The sequence below is a fragment of the Chrysochloris asiatica genome, unplaced genomic scaffold (assembly GCF_000296735.1).
Source record: "Chrysochloris asiatica unplaced genomic scaffold, ChrAsi1.0 scaffold00113, whole genome shotgun sequence".
Taxonomy (NCBI): Eukaryota; Metazoa; Chordata; class Mammalia; order Afrosoricida; family Chrysochloridae; genus Chrysochloris; species Chrysochloris asiatica.
In genome coordinates this window covers 9,681,100-9,703,709 of record NW_006408631.1, presented here as the reverse complement: position 1 = coordinate 9,703,709, position 22,610 = coordinate 9,681,100, and the positions used below count along the sequence as shown (strand labels likewise).

Here is a 22,610-nt window from a genome sequence, read left to right as displayed (position 1 = left end):
TTCTGTTAAATGGAAGCAACTGATTTTAAAAGCCAATTTAACAGTGACAGAATCCTACTTAAAATTATTTCTATGGTGAACCATTCTCTGTTGGCATAGTGGGTTAAACTTTGGGCTGCTAACTACAAGATTGATGGTTCTTCGAAACCCTAAGGAGCATTTTAACTCTGCTCTATAGGGAGCTCTGGTAGCATAGTGGTTATAAATTGGGCTGCAAACCACAAGGTCAGCAGTGCGAAACTACAGCTGTTCTGTGGGAGAAAGATGAGGTTTTCTGCTCCCGTAAAGATTTACAGCCTCAGAAACCCTGTACAGGGTCAGAGGCTGTATCACAACAACATAGGGTTGCTAAGGCATCCTGGTGGTGCTGTAGGATAATTACTAGGCTGCTAGCCACAAGCTTGGCCATTCAAACCCACCAGTCACTCTGAGGGAGAAAGATGAAGCTTTCTGCTCCCATAAAGTTTTATAGCCTTGGAAACCCTGTACAGAGTTGCTATAAATCAGTCGACTCAATGGCAGTGGGTCATAGGGTCGATATGAGTTGGAATTGACTCTACGGCACTATCTAGGTGAATGATTATTACACATTGCTTTCATTGAAAAAGCTTTCTGGCTAGCCTCGTTGCTTTTAAGCTGTCATGTTTGTTGAGCCACACAAGTCCTCTATAAATTGTTGTTGTTAAGTGCCATTGAGTTGATTCCAACTCATAGTGATCCTATATAGAGTTTCTGAGGAACACTCTAGAATAGCCCTCTTCATATTAGTGAGTCATGAGATCATTTGGAAACAGTGAGTTTCAGTGGGTTCTACTAAGTTTGTTTCTGTCCTCTGTATCTCAGTGGTATTGCTGTTGTTATGTGCCATCGAGTCGGTTCCTACCCATAGTAATCCTGTATAGGATTTCCGAGAAGTGAGCGTGGCTATTGAACCCAAACATTGACTTCTTCCCTTGTTCCTGCCTGCAGACTATACCCCAGGGTTATACGATGTATGGAACGCAGATGCCTTTGCAGCAGACTGCACAGCAGCAGGCTGGCAGCGTGGTCCTCTCTCCCAGCTATAACTCCAGAACCTACCCCGCCGCAGCACACTCCAACCCTGCGCTCATGGAGAGACTCCGACAGATGCAGCAGCAGCCCAGTGGCTACGTTCAGCAGCAGGCGTCGCCCTACCTACAGCCCTTGACTGGCTCTCAGAGGTGACACGTGTAGAAATAATGGTCACTATAGTAAATGCTCACATTCTTATATTTTTTTCTAAACCATAGTGCTTTATGATTATTTTTTAAAAATTTTCTAATTTGCATATACTTTCTATTCTGTAATATCATTTGGGTTAACATCGAGGTTTTGGCTCTTAATGAGCAATGATCTATCTTCTTTATTCCATTTTAAGTCCTTAATTGTTTTGCTTTACACTTGCAGGGTTGTATTTATAAATTATTACTTTGTTGATGTCTGTGTTCTTTCTGCTTTCTTTTACTATAAAAGATTTCCTTGGCTAACACTGCTAAGATCACAAATTCTTGGTGGATATCTAATAAGACATTGATTATTGTCAACAGCCCCTTACTAAAACATGTTGATTGGCACCAGGAAGTTTACAATTGCTGATAAAATCACAATATGAATTGTTCATGGTGCCCATGTGATTTTGTTGTACCTTAGTTTCTATCTGTAATACCTCAGAAGTGGTTGACAAAACAGGATAATGATAGATGCTTTTTGCTCTTTTATGTTCTTGCTTTAATCAGATCCCTTAACCACATTGTCAATTACAATGGCCACCAGTTCCATGAAGCTATTTAAATTAAGTTCAAATTAACTAAAACTAAACTGAAATTTTAATTCCTCAGTCACACTAACCACGTTTCAACTATTCAGTAGTCACATACCACCAACTAGATCAGTTTCATAGGCATGCGGCATGTGAAGTTATACAAAGACCCTGTGCCTAGAAGGTCCTCATGATTGCTTAAGGAACCCTGCTGGCACAAAGGTTAAGCCCTCAGCCGCTAACAGGAAGGTTGACAATTCACACCTTCCCAACTGCTCCATGGGCAATCTGCTCCCATAAAAATCAGTCTAGATAACCCTTTGGAGACAATTCTGCCACATGGGGTCACTATGAGTCTAAATTGACTTGATGGCACCTAATAGCACTGAAATACTTATGGCAAGGTCAGCCATTAAAACCCACCAGTCACTCCTTGGAAACCCTGTACAGGAGTTGCTGTGAGTCAGAACTGACAAGATGGTAGTTAACAATAATAACCACACCAAGAACACAATTGGCTTTATGCCCTACTGTCTTGAAATTCTTACTTATATTTGGTCAGTGAACCTACAGTTTTATTTTATACTGAGCCCTATAGTCCTCATGATCAATGGTTATCTTACTGGAATGTGTAGATATTGAACATTTCAGTCATTGCAGAGTTCAGTTGGACAAGCTGCTCTGTTGATGGTGCACAGCAGCGTAACTCCCATGTAATGCCATCAGTGTCTGCAACTCTTGAGATATCACTGCTGGAATTAAAAGGTCGATGGTAGCACATTTGGGCAAATAAAGTAATTTGGAAAACATGGATTATCATGAATTATGAATTTCATACATTCATTATAAAAATACTGAACTCTCTATTCATATATATATATATGTCAGCATAGCTTTTTGCGTAAGTACTTCATCTGCTGAATCTAAAAGTACTGGGGTCAAATCCCACCTGTCCCATATTCTGTATGAGTAACTTTAGATAAGTTACTTCTCTAGTTCTCTGTTTCTTCATTTTTAAATTGGTGTTGTTGTTAAATGCCATTGAGTTGGTTCCGACCCATAGCGACCCTGTATAGGGTTTCCGAGGAGCAGATGGTGAGCTTGAACTGCTGAACTTGCAGTTCAAACGGCTTTGCAGTCTGGCGCATTAACCCACAGCGCCACATCAGGACTCCATTTTTAAATTAGGGATGATAAAACTGCTGACCTCAAAGCACTGTTGTGGGAACAAATGGAATAACATATTCCAGACCTTTAGTATAATGCCTGTTTAAGAGTATATGCTTAATGAATGTTACATCTTAGTAAAATTGTTACATATATTTTGAAAAATAATTTATACGTGGTTGCAACTAGAATTTAAATGGTAATTGTGTTTACCAATACATTCATTCTCTCTCTCCATTTCAAAGTGGTCACATCTAGCTCCAAGCTTCTACATTAACCACTGGCCTTTCTTGCATTTGAATGCACAAGTAATCATTGAACATACATTATTTCTTTGTTAATGATTGTTATATGTTAACTGCACTAATCATAAACTTGATGGTCTTCTTGGGCATGAAAACAAACTGCTTTATGTTTTGCCAGACTGAATCATCAGACCCTACAACAGAGCCCTCTGGTGGGCGGGGGAATCGAAGCCGTGCTGACTTCTGCACATACAAACCTTCCCTCGGTGCAGCTGCCTCAGGACCCAATGAGGCCCAGACAGCCACAAGTTCGACAACAGCAGAGACTCCTCCAGGTACGGGGCCGAGGAAATGAGGCCAATGTCTGATGGGTGCTCTCTTCAGATTGTGCAAATACAAAGGCAAATTCTAACCAAAGCCTACTGTCCTCGAGTCAATACTGACTCAGCGACCTTTTGGACAGAGTAGAACTGGCTCAGGGCTGCCCAGGCTATAGGTCTTTATGGCAACAGACTGCCACAGCTTTCTCTCATGGAGTAGCTGGTGGATTCAAACCTCTGACCTTTCAGTTAGCAGCCAAGCTAACTTCAACCACCACTCCACCAAGGTTTCTAAACAATGTGAGGGTAAGTCAAAAAGTAGTGCTCCAAAATCACGGACTGCTTTGTTAAACAGAAATTTCAGAATGTGAAACTGTTGATCTTGCACGTAGCCTTCAACTAGGACTATGCATTTCTGAACGCAATGTTTCCATCTCTTGAACCCCACCTCAAAGAATTCTGCACTCTCTAAGTTACACCTCATCCAAACAGCAGTTTGGGCATCATCAAGGGATTCACATCATGTTCCTTTTCAGTGATCTTTAAGTTTGAAAAATAAAAAGATACCTGCAGGGCAAGGTCAGGGTTGTAGGGTGGATAGAATAAAGAAAGGTTCCCAATGAAATTCTCATAGGCTAACCTTGTTATTCTCAGAGAATGAACAGGTGCCTGGCCATGACTGAGAAAATTCCTTGGTGCAAATTTCCTGACCTTTTTCTCATGAATACGGCTTTCTGTTTTCTACAGATGTCTTTATAATAAGCCCCATGATCATCCTGAGACCTCAGAGGAAATTTATCAAGACTGGTGGTCTGGTGGTGCTGCTGGTGGTGGTTGGTGCTGGTGGCAGCTGTGTGTGCCATCAAGTTTAATCCAATTCATGGTGACCCGTATAGGGTTTCTGAGGCTATGAATCTTTTACAGGAGCAGAAATCCTCATCTTTCTCCCATGGAGTGGCTGGTAAATTCAAACTGCTGACTTTGCAGTTTACATCCCAACTTGTAACCCACTACCCAAACCCCTTTGAAATCCCAGAAAACAGCTTTTTTGAAGGCAGCCATTGTATTGTAACTAGTTACATGTTGAGCTCTTAACTGCAAGGTCGGCAGTTCAAGCCAACCAGCCACTCTGTGGTATAAAGATGAGGCTTTTTTGCTCACATAAGGATTTATGGTCTTGGAAACCCTAGGGAGCAGTTCAGTGACTCCACAGCAGCGTGGGACTAAGACCATTGTATTACTGAGAGAACTTGTCTTCAGCCATCCACTGATTGCAGAGACATGTTTAAACATATTTTGTTTGGAACAAATTCATGCATGTATGAACTGGAACTCTAGAAACAATACTTTTTGAGTTACGCATGTAGCAATCATAAGAAATAGAAGGCACCCAGATGTTATTTACTGAATTCCAGGGTGCCCTGTGTGTTTGGCACTGGATGCATGGCACTTAACAACAACAATAATACCTAGACTGGTGAGATTTAACTCCAACCTGGCAATATTCGTCCTTTCTCTGTGGAAAGTGTATTTTGTATCTTGCCTATCTCCTTTCAGAAAAAATCTGAGAGATCTTTGTTTTCAGTAGTATAAACCTCTGAAATTTACAGTCACATTTTTACTAGGTCCTTGAAATTGAATATAAAATTTCATATGCAAGGAGCCTTCAAAAAAATTCATGAAAAATTTTTGTTATCTTTTTTTCAAGAAACCTTTTCATTGTGAATTGAGTGAAGGTTTACAGAGCAGATCATCAGTTTTACATTCAACAGACCATATGCTTTGTTTTATCTCTTTGATTACAATCCCCTCCATGGAACAAGTTAGCTCATTTCCTCCCTATGATTCCTATTTGCTTTCCACCCTCCTTCCCATCCCTTCTCATCTCTGCCCTTAGGTTAGTGCTGCCCTTTTGATTTTGAGTAACTGCTCTTTCTATGGTGAGCCAACTTCATAAGTGCTATTGTCTCCCATATAAACCTATCTACTGCTTGGCTGAAAATTGAGCCCCGAAGGTGAGTTCTGTTCCAGACCTAAAGGGTTCTCAAGGGCCGTAGTCTCAGATTCCTCCAGTCTCTTTCTGAGTAGTAATCCAGTCTTTTTTCTTACTTCATAATTTTGAGTCTCCAAGTTATAAGGCAAATCCTTCCATCAGCTTACCTTGTTTAAGATGTGTGTATATGTCATTATGCTCAATAGTTCTTATTTTATAAGCAGTATACTTTGAGATTTTATTCTTAACTTTATGTTGTTGTTGTCAAGTTCCATCCAGTTGGTTACAATTTATATCAACCCTAGATATAAGATATCAGCCTATATCAATCTAGAGTTTCCAAGGAGCAGTTGGTGGGTTTGAACTGCCGACCTTGCAATTCAAACCCACCTTGTGGTTCCAGTGCATTATCATGTGGTGTCACACCAGGATTTCCTTAAATTTATGTACTCCTAAGAAAATTAAAAACAAAACAAAACAAAAACTCAAAATAGAAAGTTGGTTAGGTGAGAGAAAGCTGGGGCACCAAAGGGATATCGTCTCAGTGTTTGCTCAGTGAGAAACAAATCATCTATGCAGAAAGAGACAGTTGTATGTTTCACCCTTAACACTGAATGTTGTTGTTAAGTGCTGTCAAGTCGATTCTGACTTCATATCCACCAAGTAAAGGGTTTCTGAGGAGTGGCTTGTGCGTTTGAACTGCCTATCTATGTTCAGCAGTCCAGTGCTTATCTTATAGTGCCACACTAAGTGACAATGAATAAAGGAAAGAAAAACTGTGGAAATACGAACCACACACTTGTGTGAGTTTGAGGGTTTGAAAAAAGTTCTGGTTGGTAGTGTTTCCAGGTGACAGATAAAAGCCAGCACAAATCCTCTATAGACCTGGTTTGTACAGTTTTAAGATACCATTGTTTGTATGATGCTATTTGTTGCATCACAATTTTGACCTGTTAAAATGTGAGAGAAAAAAAGGTTGCACCACAAATTGATAAAAATCTGGTCATTGGTTGGAGCAGATAGAAGTGTGCCTACAGATTGCCAATTTTATTCAATTTTATTCGTAGTATAGAGGTCATTCCAAAATGGTTATTTGTTGTTGTTGTTGCTAAGTGCTGTCGAGTCGGTTCCGACCCATAGCGACCCTGTATAGGGTTTCTGAGGAGAAGCTAGTGAGCTTGAACTGCCGACCTTGCAGTTCAAACGGCTTTGCAATCTGGCACATTAACCCACAGCGCCACACCAGGACTCCACCTTTAATCCTATTTTGGAGTCCTGGTGTGACACTGCAAGTTACTGCACTGGATTGCAAGGTCGGTTTAAACCAGAAGGTTGGCAGTTCAAGCTCACCAGCTGCTCCTAGAAAACCCTATATGGGGTTTCCACGAGTTGGAACCAACTTGAAGGCACTTAACAACAACAATCCTATTTTGCTATTCGTAAAATAGAAACCCTGTACAGGGTCTCTATGAGTCGGTTCCGAATGCACGGCACATAATCACCACGACCAAAATAGAAGTATGGAACCTACTTTTTAAATTCATAATGTGGATTCAATTAGAAAATTGAAGCAAAATGCTACTTTATTAGAAATACTACTTTGCCAGAAGGCGTCCTCATGGTACAGTGGATTATGCAGTGGACTGCTAACCACAAGGTTAGCAGTTTAAACCCACTGGCTGTTCCATGGGAGAAAGATGAGGCTTTCTGCTTCCATAAAGATTTATAGTCTCTAGTTAGGTCAGCAGTTCGAAACTACCAGCTGTTCTGCGGGAGAAAGATGAGGCTTACTGCTCCCGTAAAGATTTACAGCCTCAGAAACCCTGTACAGGCACATAACAACAGTTAGAGAAGTTAGTTCTACTCTGCCCCCTAGAGGCGTTGTGAGTCAAAACTGATTCAGTGGCATTTTGTGGCTTTGGGTTACTGCTCTGAGTGTTACTTCTTAGATTTGGGGTTACTGTTGACATCTGTAGTGATGTTTTTAAATCCTAATCATTCTTTCCCAATTTTTAAGCATATGCCCTAGGAATTTTTTGAACCAGCCCTTTATACTTTCTTCTACTGACAATTTCCAAATCGCTGAGGAAAAAGCATTGCGTTATTTGTTGACTTTTTCTTTTCTATCTTAAAGTAACTTTTTTTTTTTTTTTTTTTAAATCACTGTCACATTTTTCTAGAAACAGTTAAGAAGTGACTTACCCCTGGATCAGATTTATTTTTATCTCTTTTTGGCTACCTCCATATAGGAAAAAAAAAAAAAAAGAAAAAATAGCCAAGTAGAGAGGGGACTTGATTTTGCAATTAGCTGTGTCCAATTTGAACTGATCATGTTGGGAGTAACCCTGCCTCTACCTCTGCAAGGATTCCATATCACTTAGTGAGAAAAGCTGCGGGGTCATTGCTAATTATTATCTTGTGTTGTTGTTGTTGTTGTGTGCCGTGGAGTCAGTTCCAACTCATAGTGACCCTGTACAGGGTTTCCGAGGCTGTAAATCTTTATGGGAGCAGAAAGCCTCACCTTTCTCCCACGGAACAGCTGGTAGTTTCGAACTGCTGACCTTGCGGCTCGCAGCCCAATTTGTAACCACTACGCTACCAGAGCTCCTATCTTGTGTTACAGAAGTGAAATAATTTGAGGAACAGTATGCAAGCCAAATTGGAAAATGCAAAAAAAGTTTAAAAAGTCTTCAACTGTTATCTTTGGGATATTATCCTGGGCTAGAGAAGTGCTTGGCTGGAGGAAAATTTTAAAGATCATTGTGACAAACCACCCACGAGTATTTTCCTCTTCTACATGTCCTACCTGATGGATTTCTAGTATGCATTTGTTCAGTGACTTGGAAGTATTTCTCAGAAGCTTTGTGTATGAGCCAACTTTGTCATTGCTGCTGTTTCTGGTGTTATGCTGAGAATTTAAATAAGCGTGTCTCACGGGCCCATCTAGATCTTCCTTTGTTGTTGATGTTAAATGCCATCAAATTGGTTCCGACTCACAGTGACCCTGTATAGGGTTTCTGAGGAGTGGCTGGTGTGCTTGAACCACTGACCTGGAGATTCAAACCTATCTTGCTGCCCAATGCATTAACCCACAGCACCACACCATAAAACAAAACTCTTATCTCATTTTGAAGAGTCCTTCCAGATATCATGGGGATGAAAAGATAGCTCCTGATTGTTGTTGTTAAGTGCTATCAAGTTACTTCCAACTCAAAGCAACCCTGTATAGGATTTCCAAGGAGCGGCTTTTGGGTTTGAACCACTCAAACTGACCTTGCAATCCAGTACATTATCCTTACACACCACTCTAGGACTCCAGCTTAATCTTTGTTTAATGTGATAGTATATGATAAGATTGAATATGCAGAGAAGCAATTGGCATGAAAGCAGTTAAATTAGTAATTGTGCTGATGTCCTATATAGTGTGTGATGAATTACCAGTGTGGTATATACAGTGAACTGCAGGAGGAGATTCCTAGGACTAACATGGCCCAAGAAGGCTTCATTATTGTTGTTGTTACGTACCATGGAGTTGGTTCCGACTCACAGTGACCCTGTACAGGGTTTCCGAGGCTGTAAATCTTTACGGAAGCAGAAAGCCTCTTCTTTCCACCCCCCGGAACAGCTGGTAGTTTCCAACTGTTGACCTTGAGGTTGGCAGCCCGACTCGTAACCACTATGCTACCAGAGCTCCTTAGAAGGCTTCATAGAGAAGCATATTTTTGTTTGGCCTTGAAGAATGAACATTTCACAAGGCAGAGATGAAACAGGCAGGTATATTTTATTTTTGCTGTAACAAAAGAATTAGATATAGATATGCGATTTGGAAATGATCATCTGTTTTTCTTTCTTTGCAGATGCAGCAACAACCCCAGCAGGCTCCCCAGCCCCAGCAGTCCTCACAGCCCCAGGGTCAGACCCTTGGTCTCCAAGCAATGCAGTCCCAGCAGGCTTTGGTAAGACCTGGTGTATTAGAATGAAACATGTGAGCTTCTTTAAAGGCTGGTTGAATTCTTCATAAAATTGTACAGAATTGAAATAGCCTATGTGTACTCTAGCAGTTTTCCCCTAGAACTTTCTCAGAGTAGATTTTTTTTTTTTTTCTTGTTGTAGTAGGTATATGTGTTTTCATTTAAAATTATAAATATTCGAGGCTCTGTAGGTTTTATCATTTTCCCTTTTCAAAATTTTTCAAGTTTAAATAGGCTAAAAATCTTAACGTTTACAGAAGACGTTTTCTGTAAGCAATGTTAAAGTGATACATTTACTTTAAATGTGTAGAAGGTAATCTCACTTTACTTTGATTTTTATTATAATCTAAAAAAGCATGGGACTGCCTTCTAAAAAATGTATCTAATTTCAGCCAGTCAGCATTTGCTACTTAGAATGTTCATGTAATTCATAATTTTATGATTCATCTTTATGATTTTGTAAATCAAGTTTGGAAATGTCCTATGCGTAGCATCCATGAAAGTTTTTTAATCCTCAGTAATTTACAATATTGAGCAGCAAATCTCTGCTATCTTATTAAGATTTTTCTGTAAATTAGCTCTTTTTCTATTTACTTAAATATATGTTTAAAGAAAATATTTTACCACTACTGTAAGAAAAGTCACATCACTAGGCAGATATATCAAATATCTGTGAAAATAAATACTTGCTTGGAAAGGGAAAAGAAAAAACAACCCAGGGAAGGGACTTCCCATGTACCTCAGGATGCGCACTGTATGTGTGAGTGCTTCCTAAGACCATCAGCCTCACCATATCTGGCTCATGCTTTGAGAAGCACTGGTGTAGACTATTGTTAGAACAGAATTTGAAAGATGGGTTCATGACTTGCAGAAAAGAAGGAACAACAAGGCATGGGCAATAATTATTTATTGTTGCTGTTGTTACATGCCGTCGAGTCAACCCTGACCCATAGCGACCCTGTATAGGGTTTCCAAGGAGCAGCTGGTGAGCTTGAACTTGCCAACCTTGCAGTTCAAACAGCTTTGCAGTCTGACGCATTAGCCCACAGCACCACACTAGGATCAAAGTACAGCTAGGTGATCAAAAGACAGTGACTCAATAAGATTAATAATATAACACAGTCACTAAAATGTGTTATCTTTTATATGTTTTATCAGTCACTATGTGGCCAATTTAATCTCCATTTTATTTTTAAGAAATCTTTCTGTATCATAGATCTGACTTTTAGTTCTAATTCTTTCATCTTGTTTTTTTTTTTGTTTTGTTTTGTTTTTAAGTATGTCTGTGACATTTATGGTAAGCCACTAAAAAAAGTCCTTAAGATGAGGCAGTATAGAAAGATTTCTAGGCCTCCTACTCCTTTCGCATCAAAAATGTATTAGCAAGAATTAGCTAATCATTACTTAGAAAAATATCGTACAGGGACCTCAGTTAAGTGAGATACTGTTGGCTGACCCTAATGTCTCATCTAAGAATAAGATGCAATTTTTATTGTGCAGTAATCTCAAACTAATAGAATTATTGCTAGAACAGTATACTCTTCACCCAAAATCACCAATTATTAACATTTCTTTTTCCCTTATGGAAATGTATCAGTTATAGACAAATAGGTTTTTATCCCTGAATACTTTGGTATATTTATTCTCAAGAACCAGAATTTTCTCTTTTTAAAAAACTTGGTATGGTTGTTAAGAAATTTAACACTGATTCGGTGCTATAATTTATAACCTTTTGCACATTGTGTCAAATGTCCCAATAATGTTCTTTATTACATTTTTTTCTTGGTTCCGTATCACGCATTGCATTTAGTTTTCCTGTCTTTTCACTCGCCGTTAATTTCAAATAATTCTATTACCTCTCTTTGTCTATATGGCCGTGACATTTTTGGAGATGTACAGGCCACTTATCTTGTGGAGTGTCCTTTGATTAGCCTAATGTTTCCTCATAGGGTCGCTGTGAGTTGGAACTGACTTGATGGCACTTAACAGCAACAACAACATTCTATTGTACAGAACTTTTCTTCCCTCTCCCTCCCCACATTTATTTGTCTCAACCTAAGTTATGTTGTAAATGTGTCTGACATTAGACAACTGGGTTTTAAATTGTGCAGTTTTTGGAGAGAGTTTAAATTCTTCCTCTAACACTATGGCATCAGTTAAATTTAATTTGGTGATTTAAAAATACTAAAGTAGGTATAAAAAGTTTAATGTAGTCCCTCTCTTTTGTTTCTGTATACAGAATAGTAGTATGTTGACAGAAAGTCAAGAAATGAATGAATCATGCCTAGCGTTTTTTCCTCTTAACTTAAAACTATGACATCTCATATTATAATGCTCATGTTAGCAGTAGAAGATTATATAAAAACTCAGGGGAATTCATATAACTAAACCTTTTCAGCTATTTTAATGCAAATTCATAAATGAGCACTTGAGTCTCAAATCTAAGGAACTCAGTCATTTGAGAACTAGCTTTTGCCAGCAATTGCCAGTTTCCAAAAGAAAAAAAAAAAAAAAGTTATGTAATACCTACTTTTAAAAGCACACTTTAAATATAGGATTGCTTCAATTAGTTTTGGATATATGGTATTATCTAGTTTCAGACTATCAGTTGTTATTAGCCTTTTACCCAGATATGTAAATAAATACCTTACCTATTAAATGTGTATGTATATATATGAAGCTCACAAATATTAAGAGTGATCTGTATATTTAATTACACAGATATATAAGTGCCATCATAGGGCCTGTGTGCCTTTTACTTTTCAAAAGTGTTAACTTTAATTGGTGGGCATATATTCCTATAAAATACTTGATGATTTCAATACAATTTGGATTGATTTGTCATATGCAATTTAGCAAGCATTAACAGAATCTACCCTGTAGCCTTTCTCTTTGGCCTTTCAGCTATATGTTATTAGATGGTGTGAGATGTAATATATAGAAACTATATAAGCTATTTATTAAGGATACAAAATCAGCTTTATTCTTAGTCATGCTACATAAAAAAAGATGGAATAGTATGTTTCTGAAATAGTATAGTTATTTGGGGTATGATAAAAAATAAACCTTCGGTTCTATCACAGATTCATCTTGCTGAGACTGAGGTGGAAATTGTCTATCAACTTCATAGCCATAGTTTGAATTAGGGGATCAGATAATGTAGAATTAAGAGGAGATCCTCTCTTTATGTTCAACTAGGAATGAAGGTATATCTAATGTAAGGGAGCAGTCTTGGAGGTACGATGGCTAAGTGCTTTGTGGCTAACTGAAAAGTCAGCCATTAGAACCCATCAACAGCTCATAGGCAGAAAAGACCTGGCGCTCTGTTCCTGTAAAGATTTACAGCTTTGGAAATCCTGTGGGGCTGTGCTACCCTCTCCTTTAGTAATCCACTTGATGTCATCATTTTTTTGGTTGTTTTTTAATTTTTAAGGCACTATTGGAAGATTTTTTTGGTTTTGTTTTAATGCAACAAGTTACATTTCACTCACTAACTAAAATTACTACCATCCTAAGGGTTGAGCACAAATCTTCCCCATTGTGTTCACAGAAAAGTTGTTCCACAGAAACAGAAGCTTTCATTCACAGCCACGTTAGTGGGCAATGTCTTTGTAGCCCCTGTGACTCCCTCTTGTCTCACCTTTTCACTCATTTACATTACCTACTGGTTGGTGCGTGCCACACAGCAAAGCCGTTTGAACTGCAAGGTTAGTGGTTCAAGCTCACCAGCTGCTCCTCGGAAACCCTATACAGGGTCGCTATGGGTTGGAATCAACTGGGCAGCTTTCAACAAGAACTGGTTGGTGTGGCGCTGTAGGATAACTGCTGGATTGTTAACCAAAGGATTGGCAGACTTAGCCCACCAGATGCTCCTTGAAAACTCTACACAGGGTTGCTGTGAGTCGGAACTGACTCCTCGAGACACTTAAAGACACCACCACCTGCCTTCTACAGGCACGTGTCTGCAGCCCTGCTTTAGGGGCTTTACCCCAGTAGCTTCCCTTTAGGAGTTTATTCTTGTATTGCTTAATATTATTAGCAGAAAATATCTATTGAGACATATCCTGTAGCCCAACTGTACTTTTCCTGATCAGTGACCCTGGATTTGTAAAGTGTTTATCATACCTATATATATATATATACTTTAAAGTTTATTAACACACATCACATGGTCCTGATTTTAAACAGCTGTGAAGTCAGCCTGTTGTGCTCTGGTACCATCATCTACGTAACCTCCCCCCCTATGCCCGAGCAGTGTTAAAATAATACTACCAGGGAAATTTTGCTATAAATTTTATTCCTCACTTAAAATAGACAGACGTACAGGACAAAAAGAAGTAAAGATCATCCCCAATTGTGTGTCATTAGTATAGCAACAGCACATAGTTCGGCAGTATTAAAAAACATTTTATATTCTTTTTTTTTTAATGTTTTATTGTGAATTATGTGATAGTTTACATGGGAGAACATTAGTTTTACATTCATCCTATTGTATATCGTTTCCTTGCCATGATTACAATCCCCTCCATGCATCATCACCCAACCAAAGGGTATACACTACAAGCCTGCCCCCCCCTCCCCCCCCCGTTGTCAGCACACAGCCCCTCTCCCTCTCTGGATCTAGAGTCCCCACCCACTCCATCCCTCCACGTCATCATCTCTGCCTCCATCTCAGGTATCACGGCTTCTGTGGGTAGGGTCCCGCTCTCCGCTCTTCTCCCTTGATGGTCTCAGGGACCTCCACTCCTAGACTGAATTTATATTCTTTTTTTATCTTTTGGTATTATTTTGTTTTGTTTTGTTTTTTACGTATTAGGTCTGCTAAGATTTACCATTGTTTTTGTTAAGTGCCGTCGAATCGGTTCCGACCCATAGCGACCCTGTACAAGGTTTCCGAGGGTGTAAATCTTTACGGGAGTAGAAAGCCTCATCTTTCTCCCGCGGAGTGGCTGGTAGTTTCCATACATATTATAAATATATTTATTTGTATTTGTTATAAACATCTCCAGCAGCTCTAATTCTTGTTAGAATTAGAACCACCGTTCCCCTCTCAGTTTCTGTCTTTTCTAGAAAGGGGAGCCCCGTAAGGTGTCTGCTGAAGAGAGGCCAGCTCTGATTCCCCTGATTCATGCAGTATCAGGAGAGAAGTGGGAATGGTAACACAGCCACCACCCTCCCCGTGATTCCTCTACTGCCCTCTGCTGGCCGTGATGATTCCATTTAACAAGTGCTTTATTCCATAGGTACAGTAGAGAGCAGCACATGGAGAGGAGAGGTACAATGGAGCTCTCTAGTGAAGTACCAAGCATGCTCCATCCCAGTAAATGAAAACCAAACTCTTAGTTACTCATAGCAGCTCTGGTAGGTTTTCTAAGGCTGTAAATCTTTATAGGAGCAGACAGTCCCCTCTTTCTCCCAAGGAGCGGCTGCTGGGTTTGAACTATTGACCTTGTGGTTAGCAGTCCAGTGCTTATCCTACAGTACCACCACCAGGGGCCTTACATCCACAGGAAATGATTGAATGGCTGTTGTATTTTTGACAGGAAGAAATATAGAGATCAAAAGAGGTTTAGAGAAGTTTGGTTGTTGTTAAGTGCCATCTAGTCGGTTCCAACTTATAGGGACCCTGTGTAGGGTTTCTGAGGAGCAACTGGTGAACTTGAACCACCGTCCTTGCAGTTCAAACCAACTTTCAAGTCCAGTACATTAACCCACAGTGCCACACCAGTAGAGGAGGTCATCATGTAGACCTTGGAAGATGATGGATTCCAGTCTGTTCTCTTGTTAATAGTATCAGCAGGGGTGTGTGAAGCAATGATTGACAACACCCATATAGGCAGCCAGTCACTGATGTGCAAAGCATATTTGGGAAAAAAGCAAAGTTAGAACAGAAGCTGATGTTTATTCAGACGAGTGCCATCAGAAAACAGCTTTTCTGTGAAAAGAGCAAGAAAGAATAAGAAAATTTCATGTTTACAAATTAGATCTGTTATCAACAGAGTATCACCTGTATTGTCATTTGCTTACTTAAATTGCTTGCCTTCTGTGATGGAAGAACAAATGGAAATGAAAACTGGGTGTCCTTGTTGAGAAAATGTATTTGGCCACTCTGATTTTGGCCCTATATTATAGTTTTGACTTGAAAAATAATTTTAAAGCTTATGCATTGTTAGGATTAAATTAACTCTTAACTAAATATGTCAATGGAATCCTGGTGTGGCACTGTAGGATCAGCACTGGACTGCCAACCACAACATTCGTGGTTCAAACCCACCCGCCGCTCTGTGAAAAGCCTAAACAGGATCGCTGAATCAGCACTGACTGGACAGCACTTAACAACATAGTAATAAAATATGTTAATAGACCATGATCTTTTCTTATGAGCTACTAATGGCTTTAATGCAAATGTCTGTATCATCTCTGTATCATTTTTTTTCATCTTCAGAAACTTGTTGTTCAGTAACCTTGGAAACATGCTTCACAGAAAGCTTTAAAATGTCAGCCTTTTGTTTGTTTTATTTTTTAAATGTTGCCTTTTTAATTCGACTGATTCTGTGTCACTATAAAATTACATTGAATATTTGCCTTTCAAAAATTTGTGTAAGGGCTGCAATAAGTTATATTTTATTTAAAAAGTTGTATGCGCTCGTAGTCAAAGATCACATGTGAAATAGTGTCCATAGTCTTCCTCAAGGAATTTATATGTTCTATTCAGAGGTTTTTCTTTAGAAAAATTTCACAATACATCTGGAATTCAGAAGAAGCCTTAGTGTTCTCCTGTATGAATAAAACAGATTAGATAGATTCTGAGAAATGGATTTAGATGCTGCTGCCTTCCCAGAGTGAATTTGAGAATTGGATCTTTTTTTTTTTTTTGAGAAGTAGGTTGGAAAGGAAATGCTCTGACGTGTATCATCTGGTTATTCTGCATCTGCACAAGTTGTTAGTCCTCTGCTGTGTGCAAATGAACAGAGTGCGGATGCAACTCAATACACGATTTTTTTCCCAGGCACCCAATGGAGGGGGCCTGTGACATGCTGCGGTCTGTTCTGCTTAAGCCTGCACAAATTAAGGGCTGTGTTTCAACCATCAGAAATCCAAAAGTACCTGTAGAATATGACAACTGGCAGTCACAGCTTTTAGAGCCGTGCTGGCTTTGCCCTTTGTTCTTTCTCTCATTTGGTAATATGATCTTAGAAAGACTGAGAACTTGACCAAGAACTTCCTGACTGCCCTTAGAGGCAGTTATGTCAGTCACTAGCAGGTCTCTTCTAACTCACAGCAAGCTCATGAGTGTCAGAGTTGAGCTGTGTTCCATATGGTTTCCAGGGACTGATTTTTCACAAGGGGAGCACCTTCTTTTGAGGCACCTCTTGGGTGGACTCCAACCGCCAGCCTTTCGGTTAGCAGCCAGGAATATTAACTGCCTCGTTGTGCTGTTGTTGTTGTTAAAGTGTCAAGTTGGTTCTGACTTGTATTGACCCTGTATATGGTTTCCAAGGTGGGTCTGAACTGCTGACCTTGTGGTTAACAGTCTAGTGCTATCCTAAAGGATAGCATCATGTAAGGCAGGGACTGTGTTTTACTCACTTTGGTTTCCTTGGAACTCAGAAAAGTGCCTAGACTTTGAAAAATATTTGTGGAAATACTAGCAGTGACATAGCAATGACAAATTTCTTTTTAAAAATACACATACTATCCATAAGAAAAAGGAGCTCTGGTAGCGTAGTGGTTACGAATTGGACTGCGAACCTTAAGGCCAGCAGTTCGAAACTACCAGCCGCTCTGTGGGAGAAAGATGAGGCGTTCTGCTCCCGTAAAGATTTACAGCCTCGGAAACCTTGTACAGGGTCGCTATGGGTCGGAACCGACTCGACAGCACTTAACAACAACAACAACATCCATAAGAAAAGGAGAACCCAGTTCAGACGGCAAGCTGTCTAAACCAGGTGTGAGTTAGCAGCATGAAAAGCCATCATTGGGAACAGCAGTGCCTGGAGCTTATTTAATCAATGTGCTGCTGCTGCTGCTGCTGCTGCTCAGAGAGCAAGCCCAAATAATATGGCTTTTCTGAGACAAAGGATTTGTATAAACTATTTTATTGCAGAAAAATCACTAGCTTTCCTAATGACTTAGTGGACAAACTAACCATTCAGGAAGAAATGTGTGTTTATAAAATAGGATGTTCATGTTCAGTCAAATCTTTGTTTTGGTTTTTTTTTTTTTTAAGTCCATTTGCTTGTGATGTTTCCTGAAGAATGGACGAACCACTTTGGCTAGTTACATCTGGTTTACATGTATAAAGCTCTGCACTTTAGGCTCTGATTACTACAGGAGACTCAAAATCTAGGGTTCCAGAGAGAAACAATTGTCATGTCATATCATGTGTTTGGTAATGGAAGCATCTACATTATACTGAGACAACAACAACAGTGATTAACAGCGATAACTTGAGCTGATCCTTGATGGATGAGTAGTTTTTGACAAGAGTGTGGCGTAGGATGAAGGAAGAAGGAATAGTAATGTAGAGAGTTGGATCGGTGTCTGCAGTTGTCAATACCATCATTTCTGGTGTGAACTTAGAACAGAGGAAATCATTCCTCCTTCCCTTATTCCATTCATGCACAGAGGGTTAAACATGCATAGATTGTAATTACTCGGACCTTAGTGAATCTGTTTATTGGCCTGTTTGGGTAAATGAAAATTTCTGACTCCCATGACAATGATGATTAAAAAGTCTCTCCAAGCATCTGAACCACCTAGGAGGAATACAGATTTCTCTAACTGAGGAAGTCTGAGAAGGAACACTGAGAGTGATTTTTAAAATTCTCTCAGATGGTTTTGTTTCCTCAGCCATGTACAAGGTTCAGGACCTTACACACTTTCAATCTGCTGATTAAAAACATTCAGGAGTGAGGTTTCAGCGTGGGAGATGGTGATGCTCCCGCTTTCCTGGTGATCCATGCTAGGGGCCCCAGGGAAATTTTATGTGGGGTCTCTAGTGTAATGGCGGTCATGTCCAGGCAAAAGCAAGTTAAAGTTAGCAGATGTTATAAAACATGTCAGCTGAGATCATAGAACATGGTCAGATCAGTTCACCACTTCCTTTGGTCAGCCTAAGAAATGGTTCTAAAGCTTTGTGGCCTCAGAACCCCTTCATATTAGAAAATTATCATAAGCTCAAAGAATTTTTGTGGAGTTTGATGCTGTGGGCAAATGCGTCAGGCTGCAAAGACAAAGACGTTTGAGCTGCAAGGTCGGTGATTCAAGCTCACCTAGCTGCTGCTTGGAAACCCTACACAGGGTTGCTATAGATCAGAATCAACTTAATAGCATTTAACAACATCAATATTTACTGTATTAGAAATCAAAATAAATATAAAATGTATTTATTTAGGAATTTATTTAAAAATAATAAACTCATATGTTAACATAGGGCTCCTGGTATGGCACATAAATACATTTTATATTTATCGAAATAAATATAAAATGTATTTACTTAGGAATTTATTTAAAAATAAAATTAAAAACTATGTTAACATAGTATCAGCACTGGACTGCAAACCACAAGATCAGCAGTTCAAAACCACCAGCTGCTCCTGGGAAACCCTATACAGGGTAGCTATGAGTCAGAACTGACTCCACAGCACTTAACAGCAACAACATGTTAACATAGATGACACTTTTATGAAAGTAGCTATGTTTTTAAAAATAAAAGCAAGAATGGTATTGTTTTAATCTTTTACAAATTCATAAGTCTTTACTTACAAGGCATTCACTTTCTTACAATACCACACATCATGTAGCCTTTGGAAAACTACACTCTACATTCATGAAAGAATGAGAGTTAAAAATGCAAATAATGTCTTCCTATTACTATGATTTTTAATGCACCAGACTGCAAAGCTGTTTGAACTGCAAGGTTGGTGGTTCAAGCTCACCAGCTGCTCCTTGGAAGCCCTATACAGGGTCACTATGGGTTGGAACCAACTCAGTGGCACTTAAAAACAACATTATTATGAAGTGAGTCCTGGTATGGCACTGTGGGCTAATGCGTCAGACTACAAAGTCATTAGAACTGCAAGGTCGGCAGTTCAAGCTCACCAGCTGCTCCTTGGAAACCCTATACAAGGTCACTATGGGTCAGAATTGACTCAAGGCACTTAATAATAACAGCAACATATTATGAAGGGTTAATGCGCTGGACTGCAAAGTCACTTGACCGAAGGTCAGTGGTTCAAGCTCACCAGCCACTCCTCGGAAATCCTATACAAGGTCGCTGTAGGTAGGAACCGACTCAATGGCGCTTAACAACAGTTATTATGAAAATAGTTTTGACTTGCAGATACCCTGAACAAGTCTCATGAATGCCCCAGGATCCCTGATTCACATTTTGAAAAACATTCCCCAACACGCACATACACTTGCATACCTTGTATACATACACACACACACACACACACACACACATACACTTATGTTACTTAGATGCCTGGTTTCTACCTGGAATCTTCAAAATATAGTATATGAGGAGATCACTACAATGCATCATTATTCTGTGAATTATTCTACTTGAAGCTGATTTTAAAAGAAAAGGAAAGACGGTACTGGAATATTTGTTGAATGATAAATAAATGTTAACTATTTATGCAGTGTGTACCCCAGAAATTAACCCCAGGTTAAATTCACTTTTGTGACCAACCATTTAAAACCTACAATTACTTCCAAATGCATTAATATTTGGAGCTATTTGGAAACTAATACATCTAATCGAGGATTACATTGAATTGTGGTTAAGATTATGGACTCTGGAGCCAGAATGCTCAGTCGGAATCCCAGACCCAGTACTTGATAGAGATCTCGGGCAAGCCACTTAACCTTTTTTAACCTCAGTTTCCTCATCGATAAAACGAGACTAATAGCAGTAAAGGTTCACAATGCCATGTATTCATCTCCAAAATGCAATCACCTCTGAAAAGGGAAATATTGTTTTTAACTGTTTAGCAGAAAACTCTGATCTGAGCTTATTTGGTAGCAAAAACTGACTTAGATGGATATGAGGTTCTTTTCAGTTATTTTGGTGCAAAAATGTGATTGTGGAGTAGCGCCCTAGATTTGCTTGCTCTGTATAGTGTGAATATTTCATAGCAAGCTGTAAACACTCTGAGCCCCAGAACACATCTTCCTCAAGGACTTTGGACAAGAGATTAAGTCTTGGTACTGATACATCAAGATTCAGTCAATAGGCTAGTAGATACACAATCCCTAGAACAGTGCCTGGCACCTAGTGTTTTGTTTAATAAACTTAATACGGTATTATTTCAAAATAAGCATAGGTAGAACTGAATATTTTATATTTATAATTGAAGTCTAGGTTTTTGTTTCATTTTTCTCACTTGATTTAGGGCATTTGGAAAAACAAAGAACAAGGCACAATATTCCAGCTTTGCATCCGTGGAGAAAAGACTTCATCAGCTTTGTGTATCTTTTTTGTTAATTGGAAGCTTGTGAAAGTCAGAGGCACTTCAGAGACTGTTATTCTGTAGATTTTACTGAGCACCTATTACATGCTTGGCATTTCTGGGCACTACAGCTACATAAGCCCAAGTCCTTATCCTTAAGTTGCTCACAGTCTATTGGGAGAGAAACAGTTATGCTGGGTACAGCACAAAATATGTATTGCTAAAGGAGACAAACCTGGTGATACCTTATAACCAGTGGGGGGCAGTTAAAACAAAGTTTTCCCCATTAAATTTAGATTTCAGATTTACAACAAATAATATTTTAGTTATAATTAGATCTCACTAAATGCATAGTTTGTCACATACAATGTTTGGGACATATTACAGTGAAAAGAAAGTATTTGTCGTTTATCTGAAATTCCGTTTTCCATGGATATTCTCTTATTTGCTAAAGCTGGCATCTCTGCACATAAGCCTGGGCAAGTTTCAGCAATATTAGCAACCTCTTCGGAGGAATTAAATGCTGAACTCAGACTGAGTAACTGAGGAGTTTTAAAAAGGGCCTATGTACAGAGGAATGGCTCTAAGGATGGTGATGCAGCCAGGGCAGGCAACACTTACCTTCTACAAGCCCATTGGGGCAAGAAGGAGGAGAGCAGAGAGGGTTATCTGACAGGTGTTGTAGCCTTCCCATGCTTGGGTGTCGTCAACCAGCAGAGAGACCCAGTATGGAGGGAACTGGCAAAAACCAAACAGAACCAGATTTTACCCTGACTCTTCCCCGTTAGCAGCTGCTTCCCTTACCCCAATCTCCTGAAGTGTTCCCACCCCATCCCGAAGCCAAAGGCAAGAGAAGCAGCTTGGCCAGTGCAGGCAGACACACCGGCTTCACGAGCACAGAGAAGGCTGAGAAGCAAATCTGTAGAGGTGAATGGGAAAACAGCCAGTCCAATTCTGATATGTTTATAACTGAGAAAGCCTTGTGCCAGAATACTTCATTGTCACTGCAGTAATAAACCTAGCAGAGGGAACGGAGGAACAGAGGAAGGGGGAACATAAAATAGTAGAAGAAAAAAGACGGACAGTCTGATATTTGAAAGGGAAATAAAAAGTAAATCCGTGCTATGAAAGACTATACAAAAGCTCAGAAGTCACTTTTGCTTCCACCAGGTACTGATTTTTATTTCTCTTTGGTATAAGCACCATAATTCCATCTGTCAACTTAATGGATGTTACCAGGCATGTGGGTCACTGTATTGTGCCTCAGTCCTGACTCTTTGACCCTGTGCTTGCACAACTCCAAGATGAGACTCCATTAAAGTTTGTACCTTCAGTGCCCACTCTCCTCACTGTAGTCCCAGGCCTGGCTGCCGGAGTATGCTGAGGGCGGGACGAGCTGACCTTCCAAGACACAAGGCAAGCAGACCTGCCATCCTGGGTGAGGTCACTGTCCCAAGTGAGTCCTTGACCTAGGGCACTTCTCTATCTTACCATCTTGTTTCCTTCCACTCATGCAAGGCAAGGTCTATGGGGCCTGAACAAATCTTCCAACCAGAGAACTTTCATTTTGCTGATGCAAGGTGTGAAATCACAAGGATATCTGAACCACTGGGCACTGTTCTGAAGTGTGAACTCCTCCATCAGGGTTCCTCAGATAAATGCTGACTACAAT

General features: G+C 39.6%; 1 protein-coding gene across 1 annotated transcript in view; it reads left to right on the top strand.

Moving 5' to 3' along the window:
• Positions 1-22,610, top strand: part of MED12L (mediator complex subunit 12-like) — a 470,668-nt gene that overhangs the window by 444,122 nt on the left and 3,936 nt on the right. The window contains exons 39-41 of the mRNA XM_006867983.1: positions 970-1,202; positions 3,371-3,527; positions 9,363-9,461. Of these exons, the coding sequence (XP_006868045.1) occupies positions 970-1,202; positions 3,371-3,527; positions 9,363-9,461 (489 nt within the window). The remainder of the gene's footprint in view (positions 1-969; positions 1,203-3,370; positions 3,528-9,362; positions 9,462-22,610) is intronic.